Here is a 21,639-nt window from a genome sequence, read left to right on the forward strand (position 1 = left end):
CCAGCTGACTGGAGTTGGACTCCAGCAACATCTGGAGGGCCACAGGTCCCCCCCACCTCTGCCTTATAGTAAAGGATTTGGGCATATCCTCCCTACCCATGTTCTCTTCCAGCCCTCTCCTCTGCCCAGACTGTAATGCTGTGTTCCTCCTTTGTGTCGAAATCTTCTGTCTGTCTCTGCTGTGGGAGGTGTTTTGCATGTGCATGCGCCAGGAGATGATGGTGACACACTGCTTTCCTTCCCCTCTTCACAAGCAAACACAACCACTGTAAACCTTCCAACAAGCACCTTAGAAATCCAGCGATTCCCTCGGGAACCCCAGAAAAGCGTGGGGTCCGAGAGGCAAAGAGAGGGCATGGGAAGCGAGCCTATCACAGCGACAGTCATCCCCCAGATCAGCGGAGTTCAGACCTGCAACACCATCCGGGTTCTGGAATGGAAAGATGGGGTGGCCACTCTCCCTGGAAGCAACCTGAGGGTAAGCGGGGGGAAGTCTCTTTGCTGTTCCTAAATTCCTTTCTCCTCAGCTTTCTAAGGGAGCATTGGGTTTATTTATTGCTTCGTTTCAAATTCATAAATCGCTTTAGAAGCAAACATTGCTCAAGCAGTGCACAATAAAATAAAGGGGGAAAAATAAGAGAAGAAGCTACAAACTCTTTAAAAACAATAAAAGTATTGTACAGTTTATCATTCCATAAAATGATTGGGTCACACTTCCAGGAATGACTTCTTGAACAAAAATATCTTCAATAGATGCAGAAATAGTAAGGCACTGGGTGCTTGTCTAATTTTAGTTGGTAACTGATTCCAGAGGGATGGAGTTGCAACACTGAAAGCAGTAATGGTAGCACCAGAAGATTCTTAAAGTTACACAAAGGGTTATGGATAGTGGAAGGCTAGGTCCTTGCATTCTGAGCTTCTTCTTTTTGCTGGAATGTGGCACTTTAAACTTAGCCTTTGGAATCTTCATCGACAGCACGAAACTCACTGCTTGCTCTTGAGCTATTTTTCCAGTCTACCCTACCTTGCAGGATTGCTGTGAGGACGAAACTGAATGGTCCCACGTTCATTTCCCCTAATCTCCTTGCGGCAAAGGCAGGATACAGGTGTATGGATGATACCGCCTTGATTTCATTCCAGCACAATACAGCCATTGTGCCTAGATTTCTCTTGTTGTTTTTTCCCCTCCCGTAACTTGTTACCTTCCCTCTCTTATTGATGTAGTTTCGGATAAATGAATATGGGACGCTGAAAGTGGTCAGTGCTGACAAGCTTTTGCCAACAGAGCCCCTAAAGGAGTGCCACTCAGAAAGAGATGGAGAGGATGAGGCAGCAGCGCCTCCCAGCAAGGATAATCCCACCGTGACTCAAGGTGAGGATTGCTCTTCAGCGAGGGTTCAAAACTTTGCATGGAATTACGCTTGTGGAAGCCGCTGCTAGGCCATGGTGATAATGAGAATGCTGAGGTGATATTGCTACCTCTTAATGCTTCTCTGGCTTCACACGTGTGGAGAAATGTATGATTTAAATGTATAATTACAGGTTCTTTTCTGTTGGAAGGCCGCATTCACACCACACATTTAAAGCACTATGATACCACTTTAAACCGGCATGTCTTCCTCCAAGGAATCCTGGGAAATGTCCTTTGTTAAGGATGCAGGGAATTGTTAGCAGACCCCTATTCCCTTCACAGAGTTACTTTTCCCAGAGTTCCTTGTGAAGAGAGATTTGTTGTTATACTACTCTGGTTGTTGTAGTTCTATAAGGGGAATGGGGGGGGGTCTTTCAATAACTCTTAGCAAGCAAACTACAGCTCCCAGAATTCTTTGGGGGAAGCCATGATGGTTTAAAGTGCTTTAAAGGTATGGTGTGAATTTGGGCTAACTCTGTTGTTTGAGACCACTGGGTGTCTGTGTGAAAACACACAATCGGTGTGTCATTGATTGATTGATTTTAAAACATTTCTAAATTGCTTAATGCTTAAAATCTCTCAGCAGGGCACAAACACTAAGCCAGCAACATAAAAACTGAGGTGAAAGGAGCCAATCTTATGGGGGAAACCTGGACAAATATATATGCCTTCACATGATGTCTGAAATAAAAATGTGGCAGATCATGCATGGCGGAGGGAAAGGCAGGGGCAATGCGAAAAAATTGGACTGACTGCCCTGTGACTCCAATATAGTACAAATCCAATGCATAAGAAATAAAACAAGCAATAAAAAATTAACTATAAATCATACATGTAGCACAGTAGGCCTACATTACAGTAGCTGCAAGAGGCAGAAAAATCATTCAGTTGTTCACCCCTAGCAATTTTCAGGTGGTCCATGTGGGGGTGAAAAACTTTGGGAGCCACTAATCTATGGGATCTTAGTCCTGAGTTATTCAGGTTACCTGAGTTTATTTTCTATCTAGTCCCTGAGTGCTTTGTTACAAGGCAAAATTTTGAGCTTGTGTGTCACTGTGCAGACAACCTAAATCTGGTTCTTAGCATTGTGCTTCTGAAAAGAGTGCTCAGACAAACACTTTTGCCACGCCAGAATGTGGGCCGGCCTGCCTGCCTGCTGCTGTTGAGTTCGCTTGTGACCAATGTAGCCCATTTGAGTTTTTGCTTCCCTTTTGGTTTCCTAGACTTGGATGTCGCAGAGGCTCCCAAGCTGCCAACTGTGGACAGCCTGTGCCATTGCAGCACCTGCGGCCGAAGAAACGTTTCAGGGTCAGCCCAGGAAGGAAGAGGGTTTTGCAGTGAGAACTGTCACCGGCAATTCAAAGAAAGGTAAAGAGAGAGAGAGAGAGAGTATTCCTAATTCTTCTGATTTGGAGAGAGAAGAAATGGAGAGAAAGAAATGCTGCTGTGTATCTGCCAGGACTGGAAGCTCTCTTTCCTTTGGGTGGCTTATATTAAACCTTCTTCTGTGCTGAAATGTGCTCCCCTGCCCCAGTTTCTCAAGAAGAAGAGACGTCCATTTTTATTGCCTCAGTCACAAGAAACTTTAGAATTCAGGGGGGTTTCCATTAAACATTTCTCCAGCACTCTGCCACCTCCATGACTGCCTGCACTTCCACATCAGAAAAAAAGCCCCATGGGACAAGTTACCTCTAAATGGCCTCGGTCCAGTATACCTGAAGGAGCGTCTCCATCCCCATCGTTCTGCCCGGACACTGAGGTCCCGTACCGAGGGCCTTCTGGCGGTTCCCTCGTTGTGAGAAGCCAAGTTGCAGGGAACCAGGTAGAGGGCCTTCTCGGTGGTGGCGCCCGCCCTGTGGAACGCCCTCCCATCAGATGTCAAAGAGAAAAACAGCTACCAGATTTTTAGAAGACATCTGTTTAGGGAGGCTTTTAATGTTTAATAGATTATTTTATTTCATTTTTCTGTTGGATGCCGCCCAGAGTGGCTGGGGAAACCCAGCCAGCCAGATGGGCGGAGTATAAATATTATTATTATTATTATTATTATTATTATTATTATTATTATTATGCCTTCCCCCTGGCTTTTAACTGAAGTGTTGGCATCTGAGAAGGTGGGCAGAGCGCAGACTGCTGGTGACGTGATTTGTAGGATGAAAGAGAGGCAACACATTTGGGAGGGTTTTAAGAGCAACATTTATAGCATTTGTGTCTCACCATGCTTCCAGGGAGTCCAGAGTGACTTACATGAAGGGTGTCACATTTTATCCTTAAAACAGGCCAGTGAGGTAGGCCGGAGCATCAGCTGACATACCATCGGCTTCCCTGTCAGCTCCATAGCTGTGCAGGGACTTGAACCTCTTGTCATCTTAGCTCAACACAATATTATCTGGTTGGTACAAATAGGACTTGCTTCCCTAAGAAGTCGATCCCCTCCAAAGTGAGGCTGTGCCTCCTCTGTTCAGTTTCTACAGCGATCACAATATTGTTGCAGGAGCCGATTCAAGGCCAAGCGGTTCCCATTGCTTGGAAAACATGGTTGGCGGTAGAAGTCCTGAGTCTGCAAAGGTTTGCTTTGCTTTGTAGGTCTGTCATCGTGGAGAATTCTGCTGGCAGCACCAACTCCACTGAAATCCTCAAGCCAGTGAAGAAGCGGAAAAGGAAAGATTACCAAAGCCCCTCCGAGGAGGAAGAGGAAGAATCAGAGCAAATGGTATGGCTGGGTGTTCTTCCATATATGTGTAAGAGTCCCAAAGCAACATTTTCTTTTCATATATACGATTCCTCATTTCATTGACCTGACGGACTTGTTTCTAACAGATTTTTTAAAAAATACTTTGACTGTCAAAACTTGTGTGAGGGATTTAAATGTATGTGCACTGTTAAAGTGGGTTAGAGCTCTCTCCTGTCCTAGTGCAACAAATCTACTCTTGAAAACAACGATAGCTGATTTTTTTTGCAGTTTGGAAAGTGATGGGGAAATGGACGGAAAAGTGTGGGGAGAATGAATGCTGAATAGAAGGCATATAAATGCCCCACAAGCAAGCCAGGAGGAATGCTCAATAAAGACCAGACATAGGCTAAGCTCTGCATAAGCGCAGTGCAAGCAAATCAGGATGAATGGTCAATAAACAAGGTGTCTAGAGGAGCCCACAGATAGCATAAAAACAATGCAGAATTTCGGTATTGTATCATCATGGGAAAACTGATCTTACAGCAACTGCCCTAGGACTTCCTGGCACTAGGATAAATAGGGGAGTCTGAAGTTAGCAGTAAATTAATTCAGAGTAGGAAGGTTTGATTTTTGTTTGTATGATGTAGGAAGTGAAGCAAGAGGAGACAAATGGCTCTGGAGGAGAACTTCCTGCTGGCAGCATAGGGCATGAAGAATGGAACACAAGCCAGCCTGGTAAGCTCATGGTATAGAGCTCTTGCTCAAGCCATTCAGATTTTCTGTTTACTAAGATGATTCCTTGCATAAATAAAGTGTGGCACTCCTTATCTACTCCTGCTCTCTGGAAGGTGGGGGCTAAACTGTATTGGGGTGGAGTGGGTTTGGTTTAAAAGTTCCTGTTAGGCTAGTCAATCCAGAGTTCTTCTAGAGTCTTACGATCCAGTGGTGCATTTCAGAACTCTGCAGAGATTACAAAACACACAGAAGCACCTGAAACCATAAAATAGACATTTTTAGAAGTACCGGTAGTCATTGCTATTTCCTACATTTATATCTAACAGTTAAACCATTCAGGCAAGTGCATGCATCTGTCTGCACAACTTGGATTTTTCGCTTCATATAATATTTTTGTATGGCAGTCCCTGCCGTTAGCTAACAATTGGAGGGGGAAGGCATTTTAGCTAGAAAGTATTAGTAGTTTGGGTGCAGAGGAGAGATGGTGGTGATGCTGTTGGAGGCTATTGTAAGTCAATGTAAAAGAGCAAAAATGAAATGCTAAAGTCTATTACATTTAAAGTTATTTAATTGATTGAATGGTTTCAATAAAGCAACAGTGTAATGCAATTACACTGTTAGTACTGAGTCTCATAAGTCATCCCTTTGCATTGATTGACCAGCGCACTGGGAGGCAGGAAGAGGTTTACTTCATACTGTGCAAGTGGGGAACCTGCGTGCTTTTGCCGATGCTTCAGAAGAGAGAGGACCAAAGTCCTAATTAAAGCAATGAAAATTAAACATTCTAGGAGGGGTCCACCCATCTGCCCTCTGTCTGCAGCCTTGGGGAAAAGAGGAAGCTCAATATAGGAAGTGCTTTTCTTATATTATATACTGCATCAGAAATGCAATCCACTCATGATTATAAAGGGTTGGCCAACATCCCATTAACTGTTGTCACATGATGGAGTAACATTATGCATAATGTGGAGGAAAACTAGATAGAAGTCTCCTCCCCCCCCTCCAATCTCTCCTAATGCTAGAATCCTGGTGTCATCCAGTGAAGATGGATGCTGGGATATTTAGGGCAGAGAAAAGGAAGGGTTTTCTTTAATTACACACAGTGCATGGTTAAATTATGCACTAAGTTAATATTTGATGTTTTATTATGTTTCTGTATATGCTGGAAGCTGCCCAGAGTGGCTGGAGCACGTGGGGTACAAATAATAAAATTTTGATTATTATTAATTATGAAATTTGCTACCACAAGATGTAGTGATGGTCACCAAGCTGGACAGCTTTAAAAGAGGACTAGACAAATTCATGAAGGTTAAGGCTATCAATGGCCACTTGTATGCCTCTGAATAACAGCTACTGTGTTGGTAAACATGTTGTGGGGGAGAACATTACAATTCACCTCCCCTGCTTATGGGCTTCCTATGGTAAGAACAGGATGCTAGACTAGATGGGCCTTTGGTCTAATCCAGCAGCTGTTTTTCTTATATTCCCAGTGTCTGTGGCCAGCAAGAGGGCAACTGCTGAATCAAAGTCAGAACGCCATGCTTTTGGGTAACATACATCACTTGTCCTGCCCTCAATTACTGTGTCTTCAAAAGGCGGAAGTAGTTGAGGGTCATAATTGGCAGTATGTGTGGCGGGGGGGGGCAACACCAAGAGAGGACAGGACAGGGGGAACTCATTTTCCTGTTTTCTGAACCTTGCCCCCAAAATGTCTAAATGCCAATGAAGCTATTATTGCTTTGACCATATAAATTTGGTCTGTGTCTTGCTGTTCTCAGTTTCCAGCGAGGAGAAGACAGAAGGCTGGACCTGGGCATCTTACCTTGAAGAACAGAAAGCCATTGCTGCCCCTCTAAATCTGTTCCAGGAAGTGAGTTAACAGTGTCCCTGTTTCTGTCATCTGTGGGGGTACCTAATCCCAGCAAATTCTAGGAACTGTAGTTCCATGAGAGGGATCTCTGTCAAAGAATTCTTAACACCATCTACTGACCACAGTTTGCAGGACCCTTTGTGAGAATCTGTAACAGTTCGATATAAAAATTGGGTAAATTAGGAATGTAAATATGGCCAAGTATGAGGAAGCCTCTTATTCCGTTAGGAGTCAGTCTCTGTCTTCTGCTGCCTTCCACCGGTGTGTCATTGTTTCCAGCTCAACAATTTAATCATGGATTCTGCTTTATTTTCCTTAAAAGTCTAATCATGCTTTTATGTGATTCTTCTCACTTCCATTTATTTTCAGGGTTTTTTTTGTTGGTTTTGTTTTGCTTTTCTGTCAGCGGAAAATCACATGGAAGAGTAATTCTAAAAAGGTGTTGAGGGAATAAAATGAATCTACAGTGTATTCTTTTGAAAGTATTATGTGTTTTTTAAGTGATCCATAGTAGTTTAACGTATCCATTGGAAGCGCTCTGTTTGAGATTAACTTGACTTGACTGTGTAGGCATTATTTTCGGATTAGTGAGGAGGCTGCATCACTTACTCCCCATTTTCATACACATTTCCCCCATCCTGCTGGGTGTTCTAGATAAACCAGTTTCCCACATTTTCAGCACACTTCATACTAAGCCTGAGAGAATCTGATTCCTCTTCCCAGATGGAGAACAAAAACTGTGTGTATGGCTGTTGCAGGAGTCTATTGACTAGTACCTGTGACATCACTCAAGGCATACACCTCTCTGGAGCTGCTTTGCACGTGTTTTAATAAAGGCTGTGTTCATATGTAAAGCATGGAGCATTAGGCAATTAGTGTGTGCCTGGTTTGGGTCTTCTTATTCCTGCAGGTGGAAAACTAACTATGATCCTTGACTTAGTGCTGTGTCCAAACCCAGGGTTCATTCTTTGTTTCACTCCGACAAACCATGATTGGCAAGCCAATTCTTTATTATGGATATTGTTAGGTTAGAGCCGATAACTAATGAGGCTCAGCTGTCGGACTTGGCTGATAGCCCGGAACTGGAAGGGAGGCTTGCTTTGATAAAGGAACTGGCTGGGAGGGGTGAGCAAATAGCAGAAACAACTCAAACCTCAGAAGAGAGTTTGTCCGAGTCTAGTCCTAGTTCTTTAAAGTTACAGGAACGTAGGAGGGGAGGGTTACAGGATAAGAGGAAATGGCAATTACAGAGAGAGAGGCAGAGGGCGTTGTTCGAGCGTAGGAATAAAAGGAGGTGGACTCACGCTAGAGAGCTAGATGAGTCATCATCTGATTAACTAGTGGTCTTGAGCAGGAAGTTGCAGTCTTTCTTGTGGTTACTTGCCTTTGTTTTGTCTATTTGGAATAAAACTCACTATTTACACACAGACTGTGTGCTAGCCATTGCTGTTGCTTACAGCATGACTCATCAAACTTGCTGCTGAAGGGGAAGCATGTGGATTTAAGCAAGAATGGAAGAAAAGGGGAAGCAGCAACCGGCTGGGGATTTATCAGTCGGCGCAACAGCAATGGAGATGAAGTTAGAAGATAATACTGAAGCTCTCTGGGCAGAGAACCAAGAGTTGAAGGCAAGATTAGCACGGCTGGAAGGAGTGACCTCAGAACAAGCAAGACAACTCTCTGACTTATCTGGCAGGCAAGTGGCAAAGAATTTTGTTCCCCTTCCCCCACGTTTTAGTGGGAGCGGTGCAGAGTATGATTCATTTCGGGCTTCCTGCTTGTATTATTTAAGGCTTAAGGGAGAAGAATACAGAGATGATGATGCCAGAGTGGCCCTGGTGGTGGGGCTTTTGGAAGGGAAGGCGCGGCAGTGTATTGCCCCTTACCTAATGTCTAATGACCGAGTGCTCACCAACTTATCAGCCTTCTTGAAGCTTCTGGATAGCATGTTCAGGAATCCTGCACAAGAAGCAGAGTGGGAACAGGAGTTCTTGAGCCTTAAGCAAGGAAAGGGAACTGTAGCACAGTTCTGGTCCTCTTTTGTGAGACTTGCTAGACAACTAGGCTGGGAAGGAAAGGCCTTGGTTGGATTGTTTAAGGCGGGACTCAGTGAAGAGATTCGGGTGGAGTTGGCAAAAAATCCTGGGTTGAAGACCTTGGAAGAGGTGGCACAAGTCGCCTTGCAACTAGACCTGAGGTTCCAATCGCTGGACAGGTTGCGTAGGGGCCAAGGAAGGTCAGAGAGCCGCAGGACATTTGTGCCCTTAGAGCTGCCGGATTCACGAAGGGTGGAGGAAGAAGCACCCATGCAACGTAGTTCTATCAGAAGGGGTACAACACCTAGTATTACACACGCTGAGAGAGAGAAGGTGGAGAGATCGGTTGTGCCTTATCTGCGGCTCCCCCAATCACATGGCTCGTCAGTGTACTGTAGGAAGAAACCGAGGTGCGCTGTCTGGCACAAATGTAACAACACCTGGAGAGGGCATAGTGGAGCAGTCGGGAAACGAGATGACCCAGCCCGTTCTGGAGGCCTCGGGTTGGGGGAAAAGAGACCCAAAGGGCTTCCACCTGGACCGATCTTACCAGTAATTACAGCATTCGCAATGCTACGACTCCCAGATGGAAGGGGCGAGCGTGTGGAAGTTCTTATTGATTCTGGAGCCTCGACTGATTTTATAGACATGGACTTGGTGAGCAGGTTGGGAATAGAGACACAGTCATTGGAAGAACCTTTAGAAGTTAGAACAATTGATGGTAGAGTGTTGCTGTCTGGCTGTGTGTCAGAGGCCACAATGCCAATTGGTCTAGAACTGCCGGGACACCGAGAGGTCATTGCATTCCATATCACCAGGTTGAACTCCTACCCCGTGGTTTTGGGGATGAGTTGGCTATCCCGTCATGATCCGATGATCTCCTGGGGCCAGAGATCGATGACCTTTTCGTCAGTGTATTGCCGACTACATTGTTTGGGAATCAGGGCGGAGAAGAATGGTGAGGCCAATGGTACGCCAGACTGTGGTCCGCTCACTGGGGAAGAGAGACAAATACCCCCACAGTATAAGTCTTTTAGAGACGTATTCTGCGAGAAGGAGGCAGATCGGTTACCACCGCATCGCCAGTACGATTGCAAAATAGATCTGGTGCCAGGGGCTGAGATACCCGCCAGGCGTATCTACGCTATGTCAGAAGTGGAGTTGGCAGAACTGAGGGAGTTCCTGCGAAAAAATTTGGAACGGGGTTTCATACGGCCTACCAAGACTCCGGGAGGAGCTCCAATTTTCTTTGTGGATAAGAAGAACACTTCTGAGAAAAGACTTGTAGTTGATTACAGGAAGATCAACCAGCGCATGATTCCCAGTCGTTACCCGTTGCCACGAATTGGGGATTTGCTGGAAAGATTACGGTCGGCTAAAATTTTTACAAAACTGGACTTGAGGGGGGCATATAATTTGATACGAGTAAGAGAGGGAGATGAATGGAAGACGGCCTTTAACACCAGGTACGGCACATTTGAATATCTTGTCATGCCGTTTGGACTACAGTCGGGCACGGCCACCTTTCAGGCATTTATTAATTACGTGTTGTCCGACTTGTTGGATCGTTCGGTCCTTGCTTATTTAGATGACCTATTAATCTACTCGGAGAGTCTGGAAGAACACGTACAACATGTGAAGGAAGTGTTAGAGCGTCTAAGAGAACATCGATTGTACGCTAAGTTGGAGAAATGCCACTTTCACGTAACAGAAGTGGAGTTCTTAGGCTATAGAATCACCCCAGAGGGGGTGCACATGGATCCAGCAAAGGTTCAGGCAGTAGTGTCATGGCAAAGACCCAAGACTCGAAAAGATGTACAAAGATTCTTGGGGTTTGCCAATTACTATCGGAAGTTTATACCAAGGTACTCAGGCCTTACAGCACCGATAACAGATTGTTTGAAAGGCAAAAAGGCGTTTAAATGGACTGAGGAAGCCCAAAGGGCGTTTGAGAGACTTAAGAACTTGTTTGTGGAGGAAAGATACTTGGCTCATCCAGACCCGTACAAGCCGATGGTCGTGGAAACCGATGCTTCGGACAAAGTCATTGGGGCGGTGCTTCTCCAGGAAGATGACAAAGGGGAACTGAGACCATGTGCCTTTCACTCAAGGAAATTAAACTCGTCAGAACAAAATTATACTATATGGGAGAGAGAGTTGTTGGCAATAAAGGATGCTCTACAAACTTGGCGGCATTTCTTGGAAGGGGCGCAGCATCAGGTGGAGGTACGCACTGATCATAAAAACCTAGAGTACTGGCAGACGGCTCGTCAATTGAACCAACGACAGATTAGGTGGGCGCAATTCTTTGCCAGGTTCAATTTCCGGATTAAGTATGTGTCTAGTGCTCAGAACCAGCGGGCGGACGCATTGTCCCGAAAACCGGAGTATTCCGAAATAGAGACCGGGTTAGAACGGAGATTGATCCTGAGCCCCGAACAACTGCAGCTAGCAACAATGACGGCATTAGAACGGTCAGACTTTCTCCAACAAACGCAGAAGGATGGGTTCGCTCAAGAGAAGAGGAAGGCAATACGTAAGGGGGAAGTCCAAGGGAAGGAGTTTACTGAGAGAGGAGGGCTGCTGTACAAGGGGGAAGCTCTCTATGTGCCAGAGGGAGAGCTTCGTGCGAGGGTGCTGAGACAATGCCATGACAGTCCAACAGCAGGACATTTTGGGCAGTGGAAGACGGAACGTCTGGTATCAAGGGATTTTTGGTGGCCACGGATGCAGGAGGAGGTCAAGGAGTATGTCCGGGCATGTGAAGTGTGCCAACGGTCCAAAAGACCTCGCGAAACACCAGCCGGGCTACTTCAACCACTGCCCACACCACAAGCACCGTGGGAAGGCATTGCTATGGACCTTATCACTGATTTGCCCGAGTCGCAGAAACAGACAGTGGTTTGGGTGGTAGTAGATCTGTTCTCCAAGATGGCACACTTTGTTCCTTGCAAGAAATTACCGTCGGCACAGGAGACCGCGCAACTCTTCATAGAACATGTGTTCAAATTGCATGGATTGCCGCAGAAGATTGTGTCTGATAGGGGAACGCAGTTTACCTCCCAGTTTTGGAGGAGACTGATGCAATTGCTGAAGGTGGAGGTGTGCCTTTCATCGGCTCGGCATCCTCAGACAAACGGAGAGGCCGAACGGACGAACGCGACGTTGCAACAGTACCTACGTTGTTACGTGAATTATCAACAGGATGACTGGGTTGGGAAACTAGCGTTGGCTGAGTTTGCTTATAATAATGCTGTGCATGCTTCTACACAGCAGACGCCATTTTTTGCCTGCCATGGGCGACATCCACGGGTGTTTCCAGGTCAGGGAGATGGACTGGCAGTGCCTGCAGCTGAACAGTTCGCAGAAGAAATGGAAGCGTTGCACAGTATTCTGCGAGAACAGCTAGAAAAAGCGAAGGCTCTGTATAAGGCAGAAGCTGATAAACACCGGCAAGTGGGCAAGGAGATAAGGGTAGGGGACCAAGTTTGGCTATCCACTAAAGATTGGCCGAGCAAGGGACGTTGTAAGAAGTTACTGCCGCAACGGGTAGGGCCATTCGAAGTGTTGGAACAAATAAATCCTGTTTCATATAAGTTACGTTTACCGACTTCAATGAAGATGTATCCGGTGTTCCATCGGTCACTCTTATCGCCAGTAACGCCAAGACACCGGTATCAGAAGAGGAAGGAGCCACCACCTTTGCCCATCTGGGTGGAGGGTGAACCGGAATATGAAGTGGTTCAGCTATTGGACTCTCGTAGAAGGGGCAGGGGGGTACAGTATTTGGTGGCTTGGAAAGGGTACGGACCAGAGGAGAACTCATGGGTGAATGCGAGTGATATACATGCATCTAGGCTGCAGAGAGAGTTTCACCATAGGTACCCTAATAAACCCAAACCCCGGGGTTGGGTAGAGGAGCAGGCAGAACAGGCAGACTGGGAAGCTGAAGTGAATGGTGGGTTTGAAGAGGAGGAAGAAGTAGAAGAGTCGCAACCGGGTTGCAGTTATTGGGGAAGTGAAGAGGGAGAATGGTGGGAGGTATCTCATAACGCCCCAAGTAAGGAAGTGCGGAGGCGGGAGGAAGGAGAGGAGGCCCCTAGAGGGGGGGATGATGTTAGGTTAGAGCCGATAACTAATGAGGCTCAGCTGTCGGACTTGGCTGATAGCCCGGAACTGGAAGGGAGGCTTGCTTTGATAAAGGAACTGGCTGGGAGGGGTGAGCAAATAGCAGAAACAACTCAAACCTCAGAAGAGAGTTTGTCCGAGTCTGGTCCTAGTTCTTTAAAGTTACAGGAACGTAGGAGGGGAGGGTTACAGGATAAGAGGAAATGGCAATTACAGAGAGAGAGGCAGAGGGCGTTGTTCGAGCGTAGGAATAAAAGGAGGTGGACTCACGCTAGAGAGCTAGATGAGTCATCATCTGATTAACTAGTGGTCTTGAGCAGGAAGTTGCAGTCTTTCTTGTGGTTACTTGCCTTTGTTTTGTCTATTTGGAATAAAACTCACTATTTACACACAGACTGTGTGCTAGCCATTGCTGTTGCTTACAGATATGTCAGTTTTGGTTTCTCTCGGTTCCTAATTTTTTCAATCTTAAGTTCCGTTCTCCACATGTACTCATCAGTTTGCAGGTTGTCGTTGTTTTTAAGTTCTCATGAAAACCAACAGAATTTTAATGATAAGTTCTCCTAATATACACATTTTTGTATGCTATTTTCCCTCAATACACACACATATTTATTTATTTATGCAAATCATTTCCCCCCTAATATAAGGCAGAATTCCATTGGGTGAGTGGTGTAAGAGACAAGCAGCCCAGCAATGGCAATAAAACATTTTTCACCTTTTCCTGTGGTTTGTTCCTTTTAGCACCAGTTGACCCCCCAGCACAAGAATGGTTTCAAGGTGGGGATGAAACTGGAGGGGATCGATCCTCAGCACCCTTCTATGTACTTCATTCTGACTGTGGCCGAGGTGAGATGGGTCTGTCCATTTGCGTTCTCTTGCATCTGAACTGCTGAAGGCCACGATAGGTTGCATCTAAAGTAGCATTGAGTAATGCATCCCACCGGCGCATGGATTTCCACTTGTGTAATGGGACTTCCCTCCCGTCTCAGTCCCCTGCATACGCCCTAAATTTGTTCTAGGAGGACCTGCATATTGGGGGAGGGCGCAGGGGCCAGGGGGCATTGCGCATGCTGAAATCCTTGTGCTGACAGGACATGTTAGTAGGATACCACCCATTGCCTCCCTCTGGGTTTCTTTCTGGCTATTCTAAATACAACTAGAGCACACCACCATCAGATCTCTTTTATGACTGTTTGCTGGAGTACAGGGCTTAAATAAGTCACAGATCTCCCTGAAATGGAGTCATCAGATCCTTGCAAAGGGTCTTGTAGAATTTCACTTCATGGAGCACTCCAAGGCTCTGGGTTCAAGCCAAACTTGCAGAACAATCAAGAACCCCAAAGTGCTATACTGTAGGGGGTTAGGTTGAGGCAGAGGTGCCTTATGTCAAATTCGGCTGGGCTGGATTGGGATATGCTGGTTGGGGCTTTGGCCACTGTGGATCTCCATCCCAAAAGCACCTACCACAGGTAAGCAGAAGCTACTGCCAGTGGTATTCTGGCCGATGGTGTTTGGAATATATCCTTGAAACAGGCTCAAGCTGGGCTAGCCAAGGATCCACTGCATTCTGAGCTGGTCCAGCTACCAGAAGGTTGATGCAACAGGTCTGACCCTGACCTCTGCTGCACTTGCCTGGAGCTGGCATAGCAAAAATACTGGAGTTTAATTCCCACCTGCCAACTGTAGCTGGCAGGGCTCTGAATGTGACAATAGCTCTTCTGCTCTGTTTTTTATTTTGACATATCTATTTTTATTGATACTAATACAAAAGTTCATGCCCAATACAAAGTATCTTTGTATAATACACCAGAATAAAAAAAATGCTTTTAAAATCTAATCTAAAAAAAGAAGAAGAAAAGGACAGGAACAAAAAGAAGGAAAAGGGGAAAAGAAAAGAAAAGAGAGAGAAAATAAAATGGAAAATAAAATAAAATATTTTTTCAATCTTCAAATTCAGATATTACAAGTTCATTTTCTCTTTTACTCAAAAACACCATGAAAAGTTTCCAATATTTAATAAATGTCAGTAATGATTTGTCTCTAATTAAACATGTTAACCTTGCCATCTTGGCTAAGTGCAATAATGTTATCAGCCATTCCATCATACTGTAGTAGGTAGGGCTGTATCTTTCTATCTTTGTGCATATAACAATCTTGCTGCTGTAATCATATATTGGGATGCTCTTCTCTGTTCAGCCCCATTGCTGCCTGCCAGGGGTTAGACTAGACCCACTGAACTTTGGATCCATCTTTGTGTTTGCAGAACCCATTTCATTAGACATTGTTAATTTGAGATAGAAAGCAGATATGACCCAGTTAGAAATCAAATGTAAATGCTCACACTATTGTAGATTTTACGCTTAGACTGCAGACTGGGAAATGTATGAACTATGATGTAAGCATCATTTGCCTGTGCCAGATTCCTACCTCTCCAGAGGTAGAAAAATAACTGGTTGCTGGACCCCACATGCCAGAATTTTGATGCCCCAGCCCAGTAAGAGATCCAGTAAGAATTGCAGAATGAAAATCCATTCACCGAGGTGGCATGCCCCTTTCTGTTGCTTTTCCTGCATGCAGGTGTGTGGATACAGGATGCGCCTTCATTTTGATGGCTACTCTGAATGCCATGATTTCTGGCTGAATGCTGACTCCCCCAACATCCATCCTGCTGGCTGGTTTGAAAAAACAGGACACAAACTCCAGCCCCCAAAAGGTGAGTGAATTAGGGCAGTGCATCTGCAGGCACAGTTTTCAAGGAGAGCTTCCATCCTTGCTGCAGGAGAAATCTTAGCATCTCCCCACGTGTGGAGATAGCCAAGCAAGAGAATGCAGTGGCTGCTGGCATGTGGGAACCTGAATCACAGCCCTATTTGCATAACTGAATTGTGTAAATTGCACCATAGGTAAATTGGATTGAGAGAGGGGCCTCAGTAGCTTTCAAGGTCTGGGTGGGGAAAACGTGGCTTTCCAGATGCTGTGGTGGTTGCTCTTTCTATCCAGCCTTTTTCCCTGATAGGGACTCAAGGTGGCTTAAAACTAAAATAGGAACAGCTGGAAACATGGGGGGGGGGACCCAGTTAAACATTAATGGTGCTGGCTGGGACTGGTGGGGATTAGAGTCCATTAATGAGTGTGGGACCACAAGTTCCCCATCACTGTCTTAGGAAACATTCACGTTGTGCATCTAAAGCACCATGGTAGCACTTGAAACAGGCATTTCTCCCCCTAAAATATTCTGGGAACTATAGTTTGTTAAGGGTGCTGTTTCCCTTACAGAGCTACAATTCACAGAATGAAAAGGGATTGATTGCTAAACCGCTCTGGGAATTGTAGCTCTGGGAGGTGACATGGAGTATCCCAACAAACCTTGGCACCCTCAATAAACTACAACTCCCATATTTTTTGGGGGGGGGAATCATGACTGCTTAAAGTGGTATCACAGTGCTTTAAATGTATGGTGTGAATGTGGCCTTAAAGTATCTCATTATGAGGGCTTTTCAATGCCATCCCAAAAGGAAACTGACATTTGAGGAAGCTGAGAAGCACCACCTCTGTTCACTTGTTTCCGTAGGTCAAAGAGGGAGGTGTGGCCACCCACTGAAATGCTTCTTTCCCCCTCTTTTATTTTAGGGTGTCTAGGTTATAAGGAAGAAGATTTCAACTGGGCCAACTATCTGAGGATAACCAAAGCTCAGGCTGCTCCAAAGCACCTCTTTTTCACTCCAGACAGTGTGAGTAGCTGACCCGTTTGCCTACAAGCTAGCCCCATTCTCTGTGCTCTGGAAATGGTGGCAAGAGAAATAATTCTGCATACAACGACACACAAAAGGAACTAGCCTGCACCATTAGCGTGGCCCTAGGATTGGACAGGTTCAGAGGAGTAAGTTTAGTATGGATGCACATGCAGGACCCCACCAGACTGTCAGTATTTCAGCATACTGGAAATTAAGGTTTCTGCAGTTAAAGTGGATTAAGGCCCCATTGCAGCAATTCCCCCCCCCCTTTAAAACAGCAACACTTGGAAAGTGACAGGGATATGCCTTGAAAAGTGTGGAATGCAGGAATGAGTAACAGGAAGACGTGTCAACACTCCTCAAGCAGATCAGGATGAATGCAGGATGAATGCTGATCGTCATATAAACGGCTCGCAAACAAATCAGATCAAATGCTCAATAAACACTAGATATCATCTAATCTCCACAAAAGTTGTGTGTAAGGAAACCAGAAGAACTGTTCAGTAAACAGGTTATCTGGAGGAGCCCATAGTAAAAAAATAAGGCTGTCAACAGAATAAAGAATTGAATTGGATTAATACTGTGGCCTTCCGCAGATTGATTACTTGATGGAATTTAAATAAATTGCCAATACTGCATTATAGCTGTTTGTTGTTTTTCTAGCTGATGCCCTGAGGGAAGTGTGAGATAGATGCACAGTCAGCTCCACTCACATGTTTGTGCGATTCACACATCACTGCTACACCTCAGGATTGTAGCACATGGGTGTATGTATGAAAAGGGCCCGGTTTTTTCTTTCTTCTGTTTCCTCAGAACACTGCTCCTACAGGGTTCCAAGTGGGTATGAAGCTTGAAGCGGTGGACCGCATGAATCCTTCTTTGATATGCGTTGCCACAGTGACAGATGTGGTGGACAATCGCTTTTTGGTGCACTTTGACAACTGGGATGACACATATGACTACTGGTAGGTGAGAGAGGAGTAGAAAAGAACAGCTTTATTTGGACTGGTGTTGCCCACTGAGATTGCTCAGAAAGAGGAGTCTTAGGCTGAGAAAAGCCTTTTGAAATTTCGAAGGACGTTAACATGAAATTGTCATGAGAGTTACGGTTGCACATCTCTCAGTGAGCCATGCTCTCTGTCTACTGTCTTGGAGCATCATTTTGTATTTTACTTGAATCTTGGTTGTAACAGTTCAGAAATGGAACCAAGTTTATTAGTATTATTATTTACAAAGATTAGTCACATTTTCCCCTGACTCGGCTGTTACATGGTAACTTGTACAATGGTAATGTTTGCAGGTCTTTTTCTTTTTGTACTTACTCAATTTGTGTGCCACTTCCCCTGTCCCAAACGTTATTGATCCTGTGTTAGGGCATTTGAGATTTCCGTGAATAATGTAGTTAGTTGATTAAGGAGAGGGGGAGCCATTAAAGATGGTTTGGAAGCATCTGATGAACTCTTTAAAAAGAGGTGGTCTAATGTAGCCCTAGCACTGACCTGGGTTGTGGGGCAGAGACATGGAGCTACCCCTCTGCCCCCAGCTTTACTGTAGATTTGGTGGTTAGAGGTGAGGTCAGGGTGGCATGGGTGTGCCTGCAAAGCCCAAACCTCACTGCCACCCTGCCTGAGCCCAATCCAGGTAAGTGTAGTAACACCAGTAGGGAGCGGGTGGCGCTGTGGTCTAAACAACTGAGCGTCTTGGGCTTGCTAGTCAGAAGGTCTGCGGTTTGAATCCACCTGGCAGGATGAGCTCCCTTTGCTCTCTCCCAGCTTCTGCTGACCTAGCAGTTGAAAAGCATATCAGTGCAAGTAGATAAATAGGTACCGGTACTGCTGCGACGGGAAGGTAAACGGCTTTTCTGTGCACTCTGGCGCTCGTCACGGTGTCCTGTTGCGCCAGAAGCTGGCCACATGACCCAGAAAGCTGTCTGTGGACAAACGCCGGCTCCCTTGGACTGAAGTGAGATGAGCGCTGCACCCCATAGTCGCCTTTGACTGGACTTAACCATCCAGGGGTCCTTTACCTAGTGACACCGGTTTTGGGAGGGCAGATCTGTGATTCCACCCCGTCACACAGCCAATGACTAGAAAGTATAATAAAAATATATATATTAAAGGTTATAAATAGTATAAATCAACATCAGCAAATAAACCTCCTATAACATAAAACCTCTTTACTTGTTTTGTTCCAGGTGGTGAGGGAGTGGGCTTTTTAAAAGTTCCACTTTTGTGTCAATATTTTGGGCCTCTTTTTCAACAGCTGCCCTCTTTCCAAATATATTGCCTTGCTAGCAAGTGTGTGTTGTGCTCATGCTACATAACTAATCTTATTTGCATTTTTGGATGGATGGATGGATCTGTCATTCTCGGCTTTCTCGCTTTCTCCTTTCCCCCCATCTTAAGTTCATTTCTCTGTATTTCTGTATCAATTTGCAATTTTTTTTAAAAAAGACCTAATGAAAATTCTCTGCCATTTTAGTGAGATTTTTCTGAATCGACTCTTTCCTGTATTTTGCCTAACACATGTAATAGTGCAAAGCAATTTCCCCAGTATAATGTGTTTTTGTATCTCATTGTCACCAATATAGGCATTTATATGCACACTTTACCCTAGCGGATGCATTTTTGTACACACTACTTGGCTGGAGAACTGCATATCAAAATTTGGAGCAGTTTGCACTTTGAAGGATGACTGTGTTTCAGTTTGCATATTCTTTTGGAAAGTGTACATTTGGTAGCTTTGCCTTTAAATGCAGATTTAATCAAATTTCTCCCCTTCCACTATTTGTATTGCAGGTGTGACCCCAGCAGTCCCTACATCCACCCGGTTGGTTGGTGTCAGGAACATGGGAAGCCCCTCACTCCTCCACAAGGTGAATACACAATTGTTGTCTGTTCTGCTTCTTACTGCAGCTGCTTCCACACCACACAAGACATGCCCATTGGGCCATATTGCTTGGTACTGTTATCAATTGCACGTTTTTAAAGTTTTTGACCACCTAGAAACTCACGGTAATATTCACACAAACTACACATCCATGTGGACATGATCTCCACATCAGAAAAAGTAAAGCAGCTGAAAGTCTTTGCTGAAATGGATGTCAGCGCAGGATTTGCTGGAGCAGAGTTAGAACAATCTCTCAAAAATCCTATGATTATTCAGTTCATGGCCGATTTTAAAGCAGGTGCCTTTGGGCTGGTGCCTGCGTTCCCATCGGTGTATTGCTTATTTCTTAAACTTCATTTAGAAATAGAGCAGAACATTCCATAAATCAGTTGTAAAGCCTACCTTTGTAGAGCATGACGGGCTGAAAGCCGTGGGGTGGACAAACATTGCGGGGGAACCCACTATATAGGCCAGTGATTTGCACACAGCTAATACTGGCCATCTTGAGTTCCTGAGAGCTTATTGCAACTAGTGAAGGATTCTCTCTAGCAAAAGCCTGTCATCTGGCAGACCCTTTCATTTCCAGACTACCCTGATCCTGAGAACTTCAGCTGGGAAAAATACTTGGCGGAAACAGGTGCTTCTGCGGTGCCAACTTGGGCCTTTAAAGTGGTGAGTAGTCTCTACCATACATAAGCAAACATTTCCAGGAAGGGTTGTGGCAATGGTGGTGAAATGGGTACAGGCGAGGAATCTGACCTTGATGCATGTCCCGTGCAAATGCTCACAATGCAACTTTACACAAAGGTTAGGGCTCTCAGTGGCTACGCCTCATGATGGGTCTGTTACCTCCAGTATTGGAAGCAGTATGCCTCTCAATATCGGTTGCTAAGGATCCCAAGCAGGAGAGTGCTATTGGGCTCATGTCCTGCCTCTGAGTTTCCAATAAGCATTTGATTGGCTAGTGTGGGAGTCTAATCCAGCCGGGTTGAATTCAGGTTTAATTTTAGCAATCTGCAAGGCTTCACACACTTGGCATTGTGCCAAACTAGTAAACATTTCAAGTCCATCGCTCTGCAGATATGGATGGATAGATAACTGTTCCAACCACCCCATTCTCTTCCCACTCCAGAGGCAGCCCCACGGCTTCCTGATCAACATGAGGTTGGAGGCAGTGGACCGAAGAACTCCCTCCCTGATCCGAGCAGCCTGTGTGGAAGATGTAGAAGACTACAGGGTAAAGGTGAGTTTCTTCCTTGCTCAGTGCTTATACCTTATTAGTGAATCACTGAAATATAGGGCCAGTTCTTAATAGGGGTGGTTGGTCTACATTGGAAGCAAGAGCAAATCTTCTGATATAACATTGAAGAAGCAGCCCTGGATGCATGTGTGTCTCCGAACATGCTTGTTGCCGTCCTCCATGCTGGTTTAATGCTCAGGAGATGGATTTCTAAGTCTAATGGTAACCTGTTGATTTGTGCCCTACAGATCCATTTTGATGGCTGGAGCCATGTCTACGATTTCTGGATAGACTCGGACCACCCAGACATTCACCCGGTGGGGTGGTGCTCAAAAACTGGGCATCCACTGCAGCCTCCTCTCAGTAAGGACAAATATTGTGCATGGTGCAAGCGTTCGCTGCAGCTCTGTTTAGCATATAGCAGCAGTAGCAAACTCAGGTCCCCAAAGCCTAGCTCACACATCAATTTTAAAACCACAGTTTAAAGTGTATTGGTCACACTGTTAAAAATAGTGGGCACTTCTCCTCTGGTCTCACTGCTGCCACACTGCTGGGAGTTAAGCCATGGTTTGGCTTAGTGTTACATCCAAAGCAGACTTTTGGTTTGTTTCTCCCCAACAAGCTATGAGTGGTAAGCCAATAACAGACCATGGTTATAGCTCTTGGTTTGGAGAGAAGCAAAACATGCAACCAGTTTTGAACATAATGCTAAACCAATGGTTCCAGCAGTGTGTCAGGAGCAATGAAAGTGGGAGGTAATTTTCAGACTGAACATTTCCTCTTTCATGAAATCCATAGCATGCATTCACCTTTAAGGCACAGTTGAGCTATGGTTTAAAGTGGTGTTTGAAGGATGCCTATGACCGTCTTGGTGGTTGTCCAGGGTTTCAGACAAGGGACATTCCTAATCCTATGTGGA

At 45.3% G+C, this 21,639-nt stretch overlaps 1 protein-coding gene across 1 annotated transcript in view; it reads left to right on the forward strand.

Annotated features, from left to right (window-relative positions):
• L3MBTL1 (L3MBTL histone methyl-lysine binding protein 1) overlaps positions 1-21,639 on the forward strand; it is a 39,068-nt gene that overhangs the window by 11,523 nt on the left and 5,906 nt on the right. Inside the window, exons 3-16 of the mRNA XM_035123728.3 lie at positions 255-478; positions 1,225-1,372; positions 2,635-2,779; positions 3,998-4,124; positions 4,733-4,820; positions 6,599-6,690; positions 13,599-13,703; positions 15,435-15,570; positions 16,488-16,588; positions 17,405-17,556; positions 19,390-19,466; positions 20,067-20,152; positions 20,613-20,723; positions 20,969-21,083. Coding sequence (XP_034979619.2) covers positions 255-478; positions 1,225-1,372; positions 2,635-2,779; positions 3,998-4,124; positions 4,733-4,820; positions 6,599-6,690; positions 13,599-13,703; positions 15,435-15,570; positions 16,488-16,588; positions 17,405-17,556; positions 19,390-19,466; positions 20,067-20,152; positions 20,613-20,723; positions 20,969-21,083 — 1,707 coding nt within the window. The remainder of the gene's footprint in view (positions 1-254; positions 479-1,224; positions 1,373-2,634; positions 2,780-3,997; positions 4,125-4,732; positions 4,821-6,598; positions 6,691-13,598; positions 13,704-15,434; positions 15,571-16,487; positions 16,589-17,404; positions 17,557-19,389; positions 19,467-20,066; positions 20,153-20,612; positions 20,724-20,968; positions 21,084-21,639) is intronic.

This window comes from Zootoca vivipara, chromosome 7 (assembly GCF_965207765.1).
Source record: "Zootoca vivipara chromosome 7, rZooViv2.hap1.1, whole genome shotgun sequence".
In the NCBI taxonomy this organism is placed as follows: Eukaryota; Metazoa; Chordata; class Lepidosauria; order Squamata; family Lacertidae; genus Zootoca; species Zootoca vivipara.